This window comes from Necator americanus, chromosome II, assembly GCF_031761385.1.
Source record: "Necator americanus strain Aroian chromosome II, whole genome shotgun sequence".
NCBI lineage: Eukaryota > Metazoa > Nematoda > Chromadorea > Rhabditida > Ancylostomatidae > Necator > Necator americanus.
In genome coordinates this window covers 35,277,607-35,291,926 of record NC_087372.1, presented here as the reverse complement: position 1 = coordinate 35,291,926, position 14,320 = coordinate 35,277,607, and the positions used below count along the sequence as shown (strand labels likewise).

Below are 14,320 nucleotides of genomic sequence, written 5' to 3'. Positions count from 1 at the left end.
AATTTCTGGAAGCGCAGCTTATTATTCCGTGTATTAGCAGCTGTGCTATTGCAACCTCATAATTATTTTCCAACGCTTCCAACTTCTCCGATTTCTCGATGAAGTATTCATGATGCAATGTATGGATATAGCGTAGCTGAGCCGTAGCGTTCAATCCTGTTAGTGATTCTTGAATAAGCCCGCTACACGCTGCCATCCACGGTTTATAATATCCTGAAAACTAAGCTGTTTCTCTTCTCTTCTCGTTGCCGTTTTCCCGGAATTTCTAGTTCATTTTCCAAGAAAAACAGCTGCTGTGACGTTGTTTTTTTGTGAGGGTGTGTGTCGTATTTCTGGATCACATGTGGATGTGTGATTTCTGAGAATTTTCAGAGTATGTCTTGGGCGGATCTCGTCAATAACAATCTCGTCGGTTCCGGGAACGTTAGTAAGGCAGCGATTTGTGGATTTGATGGATCAATTTGGGGTAAAAGTGATAATTTCAAGGTAAGTCTGGAAAAAAAATTCTCTATATTTCTTCCATCTTTATACAAACAAAAAAAAACACTTTTTCAACAACAACAAACTGTTTTAAGTAAATTCTAAACAATGTCTTATAAAGATGTTTTAAAATTAAAATGGAAAAAATTGGAGGAATTATTTCTGAAGTGAGTTCAACTTTCAAAATAACAATCCTGTTTTCGTGGAAAACTTCTTCTTTTCCTCCATTCTGCTCTGCTCTTTTCTTTTTCTCCGTTCTTCGCGCAGCTGGTTTTGAACCATGGGAAGGACAGAGGCCTGGTCTGACTGCGCGGCGCAAACCGTCCGTCAGAAGAGCACGAGAGGGTGGCGGGCGGGAAAGAAAATAATGACTCTAGTGCAAATGGACTGGTGTTGCCCGTGTTTGCAAGAAAAATATTTTCTGCGAAAAACATTGGCGGAGAAGGCGACGAGCACTCGTCAGCACTATTAGCCAAATAGAAAAAAACCGGAGATAGATTCTTCCGGATTCGTTTTTCGGGTTGCATTGTTTTTTGTTTCTCCAGTTCAACCAATTTGGCAGAAAACTAGGTTTAGCTTTGATTTTTTCACTTCGTAGCTAAATGGCAGGTTTGGGCAAATTTATGTAGCAAACTAGACCTGTTTCCTCCTTCCAGAAATGTTCCGCTTGGCCGGCAGACAACGCACGTCCAATACGCACGCTCTTTTTATTGACGGAGGTCAAATGTTAGCGGCGTCAGCGTAGCACATAACTCACTTAATAAGAATTCTAGCTATACTAGAAAAAAATCAAGAGTGAAAGATAAAGTCTTTCGAAATCCTCCCAATACCCGGGATTCGCTGCACCGGCGCCGCGTTCAACTTCAATTTCATTTCATTTTTTCGTCATTAAATTTCAGATCACCGATTTTCATTAAATTAAGTCACATTTTGATTAGAATTCCTTAATTTTACTTTAATTCTGGGAATTCAGATTTAGTAGAAGTTTTTGGAAAATTTGTTTCCTACCCATAGAATAACTTGTGGAGGGAAACTCAATTTCCTCCCATTGCACCCATTCGAACTGCTAACAGGTTGGGAAATCCCATTAATCGAGCAACGGATGAAACACGGGATTAGTTGAGCCGGCACAGTATCGAACCGTTGACCACGCAGACGAAATGGGACACTTTTTCCACTGCACTGTAACCTCATCACCCAATTCCTTCGCATTAGAGATATTAGAAAAAGAATACATAGAAGAAATTGCACAGTGTTCAGCAGTCTCTCTAAGGTTGGCAGTAAAATTGTATGAGGGAACCAACTATGGACTAACGGATAAAGGATAAAGTGTCTGACGTCAATCAATCCGCTTGGGACCTTCGCCACCACGTTCACTTCAATTCAGGATCGTTTGAGGTTCACGAACGTTTAACTGGCCCAGACAATGACTTGCGGAGGCTAACCGATGAGTCAAGTCAGTGTTTTTATCCTCCCTGACAAGTGTGGCACCAATTTATCGGCCCCGAAGGGATGAAAAGTCTGGTGAGCACTAGAGCGGATTCGAACCACCGATCGATCGTGCAGTCGCAGCGGAACCTCTTACCGACTGCGCTATATACGCCCACAACTATATAGTATCCAGTCTAATTTCTTACCTATGAACACAAAAATGACGTGAAGAAGCTCGCACAGAAAAGATTTTTGCACTGAAAATTGCATGAAATTAAGCGGATTTGTGATTTTCGAGGGTATTCGCAACCGTATACAATGCTTGATTGTTAACTCTTTTTGTTAGGGAACTTGTCAGCTCGTACGCGTGGGCGGCGGCGTGACGTGAAGCAGGTGAAATGCTGAACAATTAATTGATAGTACTTTAAGAGGGGGAAAAAAAACTATGTAGCCTGTGTTGTCAGCCTTATGAACTGGCACCCGCATATCCGTAGGAAGTAGCAGATCCATTGAGGCGAATCAAATTCTATTACCATTAATTTTATGGCTAAAAATTCTTCCAGATAAGTATGGCACAAATTTTTCGACTACAGGAATAGAGTTGAGACGTCATTTTAGTTGCGGGAGAATTGAATGAAACTCTACAGATGCAGTGGCAGCCTCCTCTCACCGCTGCACCTCACCAAGCAGCTAGGTTGTTTGACCTTGATCTTTGAGGAGAACAATATACTGAAAACATTTTTTTCTGGGGACCATTCATCCTCTTTAAGTCAGCTATAGAGTGATCTGCGGAGGCCATCAGACCCATCCATAATTTGTCAATTATGAGGATTGTAGCCGTCTGTGAAACAAAATAAGTGAAGTAAATCCCATTTTTTGGACGGAAAATTGTCCCTATTGTGCGAATCTCTCTACCGATAGAAAATTCATATTCCTTTCCGGAAAGTAAACTTTTCGGGCAGTGATTTTTACACGGGAGGTGTCGATGACGGCTGTCCCTGATTTTCTCCATCATAGATACCATCATGCGCGATGAAATGAAGAAGAAAATAGATAAAAACGATACGACACTTGTTAAGGCAATGAAAATGACGTTGCAAAAGTTTGTAGATAAAGATTTTCAATTTTTGGCTCAGAAACGCTCTTCTCCCCTTTTTTTCCAGAAAAGTTTCAAAAAACTACATATTTTTTAAAATCAAATAATTAATTCACACTCAAATCAGTTAATATCATTAATTGAGTGATGGTTGGAAAAGAAGATGAAATTTCTCATCCTAGACTTCAGAAATTCAGAGATTTAAAATAAAGAAAAAAATCTCTGCGGAGGGGTTTTATACTGCTCTTTTCAACAATACAACCATTCAGCCGTTTTGCTTCCGTAAAGTTACAAAAATCTGACTGATGTCCTAGCAAAATTCGAGCAAAATAGTCGGCTACTAGCGATTCAGTGTGTCATATTCATTTTGATTCATTTCTCAAAAAAAAAAATCATTTAATGATCATCTAGAGTTTTCGAAATACCTGTACGGGATTTTCCGCCGCATTTCAAGCCATCACTCTTTGATACACCAGAAATGAGCTTTTTATGAGACTTCTGCGCAAATGTGTTGGGCAGAGCTTTTCCGTCTAGGATCCGGTTTCTTGCTTGACACATTTCCTGACGATATGACAGAGGCGCCGGCGTTCAATGTCTAGGTCTCTTTCAATTGGCACTAGTTCTGTGTATTGATTGATTGCGTTGAGGCCCTGAGCAGTGTAATAAAATGATTTAAGAAGCGATGGAGAATCGATTAATAAGCAATTATATATGTCGAACGGGCGGTTGTAGTGTAGCGATTAGAGGTTCCGCTTAGTGCACGATCGGTCGGAGGTTCGAATCCGCCCAGGTGCTTACCAATCCTTTCATCCCTCCATGGTCGATAAATTGGTATCGGAGTTGTTTGGGGGATAAGAAACTAACCTCCGCAAGTCATTGTTTGGGTCAGTTACATGTTCGTAAACGTCAAACGATTGTGAGTTGAAGCGATCGTGGTGGCAGATCCCAAGCGGATTGGTTAATGCCAGACACTTTGTCCTTTATATGTCGAAGCTACCAATGAACCCCGAGAACTGGTCCCCAAATATATCACAAGACCAAACGGATAAAAATTGTATTTGTTTTTTTTTGTGACCGAAGAAAACTCCAACATTTTTCCAATTTATTTATGTGTGTATTATTATTGATCTATTTGTATTTATTTGTTTATTTATTTATTTATACTTTGCTGATTTCTATCTTCCATATCTGAAACGAAAATGTAAGGTGAAATGTGAAAATTAAAGGGGAAAAAGGAAAAATCATTAAGAAGTAGAGTAATCGAAGAATTCTATGCAGACACGAAGAAAGAAAGAACGAATATATGAGGAAAGAAAGAGTAGCAGGGGTTAGGAAATTCAAAAAAAATTCGGGTCTCCGAATATGGCAACTGATTTGCGATCTCCACAAGAGAATCACCCAAGCTTCTCCTCAACGCTATTCTTCCCAGAAACCTTCTTCTCCAAAATGACGATATTTGAAAATTTTCTGAAGCTCCTCAATATAACCAATTTTCTTCAATATCTGGAGCATCCATAACATTTTCGAGGAAGAAAGTTTTCTCTTTTCCAGATCACACAAGAAGAAGCGGCTGCTGCAGGACGAGGATTCGCCAATAAAGATGGTTTATTGGGTACTGGATTGAAGTTTGAAGGGGAGAAGTGAGCAATTTTTATTTTCAACCAATATGTTCCTATTTTTTCCTGTGGAAAATTCTCGCAATAAGGCGGACTTTTTTGGACTTTGCCGCTTTTTGTCGTTACAAATAATTTCTTGAGTGGACCTATGTGACACCAATCGATATAAAAATTCGACTCTTTTTAAAGTATAAAAGTATAAATAAAACTATAGAACTGTAAAACTATAAATATGAATGTGACTATAAAAACTCCAGTTATAAATAAAACTCTTGGCTAATTAAAAATTAAAGCTGTAAATATCAATATGCTATAAAAATCCGTATTTTATATCTCAATATTTTCTCTTGGAAGGTATTTCGTTTTGAACGCCGATGACGATCGAGTGATCGGCAAGAAAGGTTCTCAAGGATTTTTCATCTACAAAACGGGACAAGGTGAGTTGCAGTTGAGGTCTCGAAGGTGAAAAACCCACAAAATCAACCTCATTTCAGCGGTAATAATTTCGATTTACGAAGGTGGTGTTCAGCCGGAAGCATGCAGTAAAACCACAGGAGCACTAGCCGACTACTTCAAAAGCATCAATTATTGACCGGTAAGAGCGTTACGGTGAGTTTGATAATCAAGTTTTTTAAGGAATGGTCACATGCGAGAACTGGTCCCCGGGGATATTTTCTCCTAAATCTTCTCTAAATCCCACAAAATGTTTGAAACCACTTAAAATCAACTCCCCACAAATGTTTACAATACGAAGAATGTTTTTTATCCGCATAGAACTTGTACGAATAAAGAAATGGAGGCTTAAATAGTATGCTATATTATTAAAAGCTTGAAATTGTAGCGAACAAAAGAGGTTGCATAGAGTAAATACAAGGTGACAGGGTGCATACTTAGCAAAACAAAGTTAAAGGAATCTGTGTCAAGACGAAAATAGAGTACTCAGCGACAGCACCATCTTCAACATTGCGGGGACCAGTTCTCGTGTGCCAAGTTTTCGCTACATTTATGAATGATCATGACGGTAGTCGTGTTTTTAGGTATACTATCACCACGTTTCTGCTTACTTGCCGAACTGCAGGACGGGGTCCCACCGGATCAAATAATGCAGTCAGCCTATTTTCATACGTACTGATAAACGAACCAAAACACCAAACCCTCAATCATACGACTCAATTCTTCTACGCTCATTTTAAGAGAAAAAAAAAACAAAATTCTATTCGAGCACTTAACTTTATTGACGATACTCTAGTATTTGTTTGCTGTTTGTATTAATGTGAAAGCTTTCGTTGTGATAAAATGGGTTTTATCAACTTTCCTTGGAACGTTTTTTTTTTCTTGGAAAAGAATCTAATAAGTGATGGAATCTTATACATGGATATAGACCAGCTCAGATTATTTCAAAGTAGCAACGAGATCTCGTACCCTTCGCGACGCGAATGCATCTTAGATCTTACCGCCCCAGAATCGTGGGGTGATGCCTTTAAATCAAGTAAGCAGGTTGTGTGTAGATCAAATCATCCATAATGTCGCTGGAAATCCATACCGAGCAATGCTCATTCGCTGGTACACAGAGCAGTGATAAGCACGGGCTACCAGCGACCGTACACTCAGTGGAACACTACGTAAGGCTGCCTTCAACAGACGTAGCTTACGTTTTCACCACCTTAGACCCAGGATAGTACGACACCTGATGGAATGAACGTAAAACTGCCACCAAGCAACCACCGTTTAAGCATCAAAAGACAACCGGCGGAAAATTCGAAACGTCAGGGAAATAAAGGTCCCATCTGAAAACCTCGTAGACACACTAATATTATAGAAAACATAGCTAAAATGAGTCCCTTCTACCTTCACGAGGACGAATTCGGTGCCAAGACGGAAGAAGCAAAATTTTTATAGAGAAAAGAAAATATATCTACCAAATACACGTTATAAGCAACCGGTACTACGAGGTATTCCGCAAACTCCACAAGTATGTCGACAGTTCTCCGCCGTAAATTTATCGTTCGATGCACATTTCCCGGCTGCCTTGTAGATGCTGCAGAGATGGTGACGATCGGTGCAATCTTTAAGAAAAAAAACGACATTATTTCCTACAGAAACTTCAAAATTAGACAAAAAAAAATTCCAAATTAAAAATTGGATGTTAGAACGTAGCATCTAACCATGTGACCAATCTTTTCAAAAAAAAAACACATACTCGAGTAAACGCTTCATGGATGCCCACAAAAGGAGGGTATTTGTAATCTTTAAGGTGAGACATTATGATTTCCTAATTTTTCCCTAATCCTTTTTTTTGCTAACTCTTTTACCTAATGCTTATTTAGAACCGAAATCGAGGGAAAGGAAAAGCGGCATAGAATTTTTTTGCTCGTTTTTCCAACAGCGATTCTCAAAAGATGCGATTCAATTTCAATCCTACAGTTCCCCCTGACTTTCTATGCATGAACTCTTGGGGTGGAAAAAAAGGAAGGAAATCGCACAGCGCGTGCACGTTGCTTCAGAAAAGTTCTCGAGAAGGTGCATCCATCACTTTTCATGAAATTTTTACAAACATCTCATAGTTAGGAGGGTCTAGAAAATCGAAAAATTAAAATTTTTACGACAGAATGTCTCTTTCATTAACAATATCTGACTTCGTATGATCTAAATTGTCAATTATATGTTTTATGAGTAATGTGGTCACGGAGACAAGTTCGACGCAGTCCTTACGCAAAGTAGTTTTTTTTTCAATTCCAGACATTTCTGTTACACAACAATTCAGCACTCGTACAGTACCACAAAAAACCTGCCAACTGAACTATAGATTCTCATCCTTTGAATTCAGCAATTTTGAAAACAACCACATTCCAAAAATAGCGATCAAAATAATACAGTAATTCGATTTGCAAGAAACAAGTTATTGTAAAGGTGGCATAAAAAGAAGAACGATCGCAACAAACCGTCTGTAAGTGCATACGCCTTCGGGGTACACAGTTGGCAACTGGCTGGACATACAAGACTCATTCGAACGGAATCCTTCTGGCAACCACCGTTCACCGCCCATGTGGCACAACAAGGATTTTGGTTGAAACAACTCTGAAGCACTTCATACTACAGTTCATATTATCGTGTATTATTGTGTGGTGCGATTGAGCCAAATTCATATTTTCAAATTTTCCGGAATGATCACGGTAAATTTCTCCAAATTGACTTTCACCAACCTCATCGGGTACGATGGGTTCTTGGTAGAGTGGTTCTTGTTGTGGTGAGCTGGCCACTCCTGGATAAGACGATCTCTGTAAATGAAAAAAAAATCACTCTTATTTGCGCCTAAAGACTTCAGTACACATCTATGCATAAGCAAATGCATTGCTCATTTACAGCTTCACAAACGAAATGAAGCGAGAGTGAACGATATTGAGGAGTGCGCCAGGCATGCAGAACAGGACTAATGTGTCACGCGTAGCGGACGCGTCGCGGTACACATATTTTCCCGAATTTAAACTTACCGGTGGTGCCTGACACATGCCATTTACACAAGTACCGTAGCACGGATCGACACCTGAAGTACAAATTCAGCCTAATTAATTCCGTTAAAAAGAACTGGACAGAGATTCGCGAAACAAATACCTCCATATCGATTTCTATCACAACGGAATCCGGCACGAATCCTTGATATACAGACAAATTGAGTTCCATGGCAGAACAGATATCTTAAAGTACTTGGTGCTTAATATATGAGGCAATAGTTACGAAATAACTGTTAACTTCACTTTGATCCGCAAGTAGGTTGAACTCTGGTGCAAGTTGGTCGTGGAGCGAATGTATACAAGTTATCTGCAATATTTCAGCCAATAGGGGTTTCTACATAATGTCAGCTTAAAGACAGCGTATCACAAAATTCACGATGTTAGGTCCCTACACGAATAGATAGGATGGGAGGGAGTTGTTGTTAAAGGCAGCATACCACGAATCTGAGGTGGTGCAGATTTCAGGTGGAGTATTCGTATACGTGATGGGAGACTACGGATAAGGAGGTGATTCCGTCCATTTCTTGCTAATTGCCGTAAAAAACGGCCCGGAAGATGCAGCGCCGCACAACACTGGCGCGCTCCAATCGAACCTCTTGTACAAAATGGTGCGCCAAAACGAATGAAGCCGTATCTTCCGGGCCGTTTTTCACGGCAATTAGGAAGAAATGGACGGAATCACCCCTCCCTCCGTAGTCTCCCATCCCGTATACGAATACTCCACCTGAAATCCGCACCACCTCAGATTCGTGGGGTGATGCCTTTAACGGGTAAGTGAACGTAGTCGCTATTATCGACTCAAATCTCTCTAGTAATCCAGAAAAAGAACTGTCACGTAGCCCTGTGTGACTTCGTCATCCCAACGATGCAACTTACTACATGATAGAATGCGGGCAGCTTTCCCAATGTCCAATATCTACAAGCCAAGTAATCTAACCCAGATCAGTATTTGCTTTCTTGAACTGAACCGGAGACTAAGATAGATGCTGATATGACTCAACTAAGCAGCAGAATGCTCAAACAGCACAATCGCGAACCCGCTGTGGACTGCCATCGTCTTATTATCGTACTAAGTTGCATCGTTGGGGGAAGAGATCGCGCAGTGCTGTTTCACACGCCTCTTTCTGGATTAATAGAAGGAATTAGGCGTGATTCCGTTGACACGTGTGAATAACATTCTTATCCTTACCTTCTTATCCTTTTTTTTAAATTTCTAATTCTAGTACGCTGCCTTTAAATAGTATGGTGAAGACTTACCAGTGTATTTATTGGAAAGCCCATCCATATTTACCATAGGCGCAAACGGAACCATAATAGATCTGGAGAAATGCGATTGACTGCTGCAGTTGATATTGTCAGTAGGATAGTCATTTTCACGTTGTCCTCTCGACTGGAAAATTAATCGATATGAACAGCGAAATGTCGTGAACGCAAAGGATTCACCTGTTTCGCCAATCTCCACGTCTCCCAAATAAAGTCGATCATACAATGGTGCAAGAAAAATATAGGATCTCCAGTGGATCTTGTGGTAAGCAACATATCACCTAAGAGAGTATGTATAAAAAGGACCAAAGGATAAAGTCACTCTCGTATCAATCCGCTTGGAACCCACCAACGCGTTTTACTGCAAATCGTATTCGCTAGGGTTTTGGAACGCGTATTGGCCTACACAATGACTTGCGAGGGCTAACCAATGACCAGGTCGGTGTTTTGGTCCTCCCTGACAAGCCTGGTACCAATTTATCCACACGGAGGGATGAAAGGCTTGGTTGGCACTAGGGCGGTTTCGAACCGTCGATTGTGTGGTCATAGTGGACCTGTAACCGGCTGCGCTACACCTTCCCGAGTATGTATACAGTAACTTCATATCGCATTCACTTGGTTCCCTTTGTCGCTCGCAAGCTGTGTGGTATTTACAGACTATGCTTTGAATACTTACTTTTTACCTCATCTTAGCATGAGAGCACGTGAGAGACTTCTTAACACCTAAATGTGCTCACGAATTTTAAGTTCCTAACCTTTATGGGGTCATATCCGACAGTGCGTGGGTGAAGCTCGTCAAACAGATTGTACTTCCGTAGCACACACAAAACACATTGTACTTCACGTCTACACAGGGTGCTTCGTCTTGTGCAAAGATGCATCTTATTCGATTAATAGAAAGAATGAGGGAGGATTTGGAGAGTTTGTGTTGTAGGATCCATCCAATGCGTACGATTCATCAATTTCATGTTGTAGTGTTAACGTCATGTCTAATTTATGCTAGAAGTTTAGTGTGTTCGGCGATAGCCGACGAACCTCCATCGTATTTCATTATCTTCGTAATGCAATGTTACAAATATATTGCCGTGACACAATGTCGCATTACGATTCTGCAAGACACAGCGCATCAACTGTCCTCAGTGTACTCTTAATGGCGCAGTATATAAGAGGCAGCATGCCAGCTGACCGCAGCAGTGCGCGTATTCGTGCTAGTGCCTGCCACTATTCCATTGTTGTTTGGACCAATGGTCCTATTACTGATAAAGTATTCCACTGAACCACCTTCTACAAAAGACACTACACATAGCGCACAGGTTCATCCTCTACTCGGATTAGGACCCAAAGATTCTCAAGCTCGTCCCCAGTATCGGTTTAGTCGCTCACTTACTGTATTTCACTTCCACCATACTACTAATTTAATAGCGCTAACCTACCTCCAATCCAGATATGATTTCCACCATGAATGTATTCGATTGCACTTGAAGGAGGAATTAAATTCTTTGGGCAGGATTTCTGTTGGGAGAAAAAAAAAGAATTATATCTTTAAAACACAAGAACTCGTTGTACATTCTTCATTCTCAATTCTGTAGCGCTTACCGAAGCCGCAGTGAACGCCAACGCATCCGAAATAGTGTTGACTTGTGTCTTCACCAGATCAAGTAAGTACTGTGCCATGGGTCTCGAATTAACTGCTTTCCCGTACTCACGTACAGTAGTACGGTTCTGAAAAATCGATATCGATTAGTTCACACAATCACGAATCGAAATAATGGAATTTTCGGGCGCCAATCGCAATGATTTGGAGAAGCGCTCCCAAGAGACGGCTTGATCGCCAGCTCTGAGGCGACGGCGGGCGCTTAGTGCTCGCTGTCGCTCGCACTTAGCGCTCACCGTCGCCTCAGAGCGTCAAATCGCATACATTCGAGTAAACTTACCATTAGTGACTGCCAATATGCAAACATGCCAGTAGTTAGTGAATTCGTCGAATCCGTGTAACCCAATAGCTCATCACTCCACATAACGGAAGCTGAAATGCGGAAAATTAACAAATTTTACAAATTCTGCCGCGCTTTCACGTGAATTGAACGTGAAATGCGGCACTGTAGTGCAATTGCGTCCAAAACACCAACACGCATTTAACGCGTGTTATCCGTAAAGAGGAAATAAACGCATACATGCATTATAATAGTAGGAATGAGTCCTATAATTATTATCCATCTGAAAAAAAAACTAAGCTAAATTAAAAAAAAAATTGTTTGGTCGCGTTTCTTTTCAGGAGCCAAGTGAGGAAGTTTTCGCTGTCAACCGCGATAAAACATGCTTCCAGGAAATCTGGGAAACTCTTACATGCAGTGAATCGCCGCTCAAAGGAAAGAGGCACATATCGTTGTGAGTTTTCTCTCCAAACAAAAATAGAGAAAGGAATTTTTTTGGCTTAAAATAATTGTTTCTTAATAATTTCTTCCCAGACTTCGTTGAATCTCGTCTACTTTATTTGAGTGAAAGTTTCGCACCTTTCGGATCATCAAGGTATGCATCGAGTGTCGAATCCCAATATGGTAGAGAGACATTCGGATCATATTGTCTCAACGCCATTTCTAGCCTAAATCAACTGATCAGTGATCAATTTATCGATTACTCTCAGAAAAATCACAACTACGAACCTTTTAAGGAATTCACGATGCCACGGTAAGAATGCTGGTCCAGAATGAGCTGCCGGTGATGTTACATAGCTGGAGTGAATCTTCGACAGAGCTTGATACTGTACTGATCGAATAGCCCACATAGCATTGCGGAACCTATCAAGATCAATTGTCGATTTATTGATTTTCATGGAGGATAAAGATATTTCTGTATCATGGATGCCTACCTTAAACGTTCGTCATCAGTAAGCATACGAAGCTCTTTACGTAATGCCATACCGTAGTACTGATTTCTAGGTAAGTTACAACGATTGGATGAATACGTGCCTGAAATCGTGTTCATACTTTGTCGCTGGGAAATGTCGCTCGCACATTAGGTCTCACGAATAATTTGGCCAAGGACTTGATTTTATGTTTAACGCTCACGGGATATGTAACATGAGGGAAAACCAAATATAAATGCAACATTGAAATGTCCTGTATTGAGTAACGGGGATCGCTCGCCAATAAGTCTCGCTTTCGCTTGCCAGCAACTTTAGCTCTCGCTCGGTATTAGTTCTCGATTCTGCTCGTTCAATGTTTTGTGCTAGATAACCAAATCTCACTTAATCCATTTGTGTGCAATCCAAATTTTTTTTATTGACTGCAGGGATTTTTGATTTAGGATAAAAATTCATAAATTTCAAATTTTATAAATTCACAAATTTCCACTTCATAAATTTAAAAATGCTATCACATTCTGTAGATTTTCACTCGTCTTTTCTTTCTGCACACTGTTCTTCACTTCTTTTTTTCTCCCTTTATGAAAAGAATGACTTTTCGCAAATAATTTCCACCAAAATTTTCTTCCTGCGAATGATTTTTTTTTGGAAAAAAAAGAATTAAGATGAGAAGCAACTCAGTATTAAAAAAAATGAAATGTTTACGTTTTATCCAGCGTACCTCCTGCAAATAAACAAATACATGGAATATCCATGCACTGATTCCTATCCGTAGGCAATGTGGCGACATCAGACTGCTGAAGCGAAGCTGCATAGGGACTATACGCAACATATCCGGGCGGTGACAGCAATACAGCAGGTTGGTCCTGAACAGATCCGTATTGTTCGTAGACACCATAGGGATGAAGGTAAAATAAAATCACTCACCCTTGAATTTTCATCCCACCATACCATTTGTTTACAGAACACTTCTGGATTGGTTTTGAGGCAGGTGTCATAGCCTGGATTTCCGGGAGCAGAGAATCCAACTCCAGACGCAGGATTTGGACTTGGCGGTACGACGATTAGAGGTGGTTTTACTGGATAAGTGGGTGAAGTCGCTGTTGGCGGATACGGGGGCGGTGTTGCTGATGGTGGTGCAGTTGGATATACCGGTGGTCGTACTGGAGGTTTGACAGGAGGGTATGTGGGCGGTCTGACCGGAGGTGGATATACTGGTGGTTTTACAGGTGGGTAAACGGGTGGTTTTACCGGTGGATATACCGGTGGCTTCACAGGTGGATAAACCGGTGGCGGTTTAACCGGTGGATACGTTGGCGGTTTAATCGGAGGATAAACAGGTGGTGGTTTAACTAGTGGATACGTTGGCGGTTTAACCGGAGGATAAACTGGTGGTGGTCTTACAGGTGGATAAACAGGTGGTGGTTTAATCGGAGGATATGTGGGCGGTCGGACCGGAGGATATACTGGTGGTGGTTTTACAGGTGGATAAACTGGTGGTGGTTGTGGCGGCTTGACTGGACGATACGTTGGCGGTTTCACCGGAGGATAAACTGGTGGTGGCACTAACGGTTTCACCGAAGGATACGTGGGCGGTTTCACTGGATAAAATGGTACCTGCGCAGGACTCACATCGTTACCGTCGGTCTCCGATTCACCGTATTGTGCGAATCCTGCAGCGAATAACGTTAGTAGGACGATTAGTGGACGCATCATCGATGGCCACGTGAACAGAATCGACAGTGCGACTCCAGCGACGTCGACGGTGGCAATGAGGCAATGAACCCGTTAATTTCATGATCATTCACCTACTTTACAGTTCAGTATGGTATGGCAAGGTCGTTGTTCGCATGTTAACAACCTTTCTATTCTCAACTTGAGTTTCAGTTTCAGTGAAGTTTTCACAGTGTGCAACCGATACTGTTTATGCGCGGTAATAAATACGAGGAAGTGTTGCGCGAAACGTTACGTATGTGTTGTGTAAATCCGGAAAACTTTAAAGAAGTATTTAGCCATTGGGAAATTTCGGTTGGAGAGCTTCCCATGTGCTCCTTAAAGC

At 41.1% G+C, this 14,320-nt stretch overlaps 2 protein-coding genes across 4 annotated transcripts; one reads left to right on the top strand and one right to left on the bottom strand.

The window, feature by feature from the left end:
* Positions 1 to 375: 375 nt before the first annotated feature.
* Positions 376 to 5,755, top strand: RB195_020469 (uncharacterized protein; the record flags this gene model as incomplete). 2 transcript variants are annotated; one of them, XM_064188774.1, is made up of 6 exons in its annotated part: positions 376 to 486; positions 4,559 to 4,647; positions 4,978 to 5,060; positions 5,118 to 5,165; positions 5,224 to 5,232; positions 5,661 to 5,755. In XM_064188774.1, 6 exons carry the CDS (start codon positions 376 to 378, stop codon positions 5,753 to 5,755), a joined length of 435 nt encoding a protein of 144 aa, XP_064044654.1. The 2 variants fall into 2 exon arrangements, with proteins under 2 accessions (XP_064044654.1, XP_064044655.1); XM_064188773.1 differs by lacking the exons at positions 5,224 to 5,232; positions 5,661 to 5,755 and having other exon boundaries at positions 5,118 to 5,215.
* Positions 5,756 to 6,552: 797 nt separating this feature from the next.
* Positions 6,553 to 13,977, bottom strand: RB195_020468 (uncharacterized protein; the record flags this gene model as incomplete). Of its 2 annotated transcripts, XM_064188772.1 has the most annotated exons (16): positions 6,553 to 6,689; positions 7,566 to 7,701; positions 7,827 to 7,901; positions 8,115 to 8,167; positions 8,236 to 8,318; positions 8,379 to 8,442; positions 9,393 to 9,525; positions 9,579 to 9,679; positions 10,832 to 10,910; positions 10,995 to 11,120; positions 11,333 to 11,424; positions 11,912 to 12,000; positions 12,062 to 12,196; positions 12,268 to 12,367; positions 12,983 to 13,127; positions 13,189 to 13,977. In XM_064188772.1, the coding sequence occupies 16 exons, from the start codon at positions 13,975 to 13,977 to the stop codon at positions 6,553 to 6,555; spliced, it is 2,337 nt and encodes a 778-aa protein (XP_064044652.1). The 2 variants fall into 2 exon arrangements, with proteins under 2 accessions (XP_064044652.1, XP_064044653.1); XM_064188771.1 differs by lacking the exon at positions 8,379 to 8,442 and having other exon boundaries at positions 8,236 to 8,334.
* Between the last annotated feature and the right edge of the window lie 343 nt (positions 13,978 to 14,320).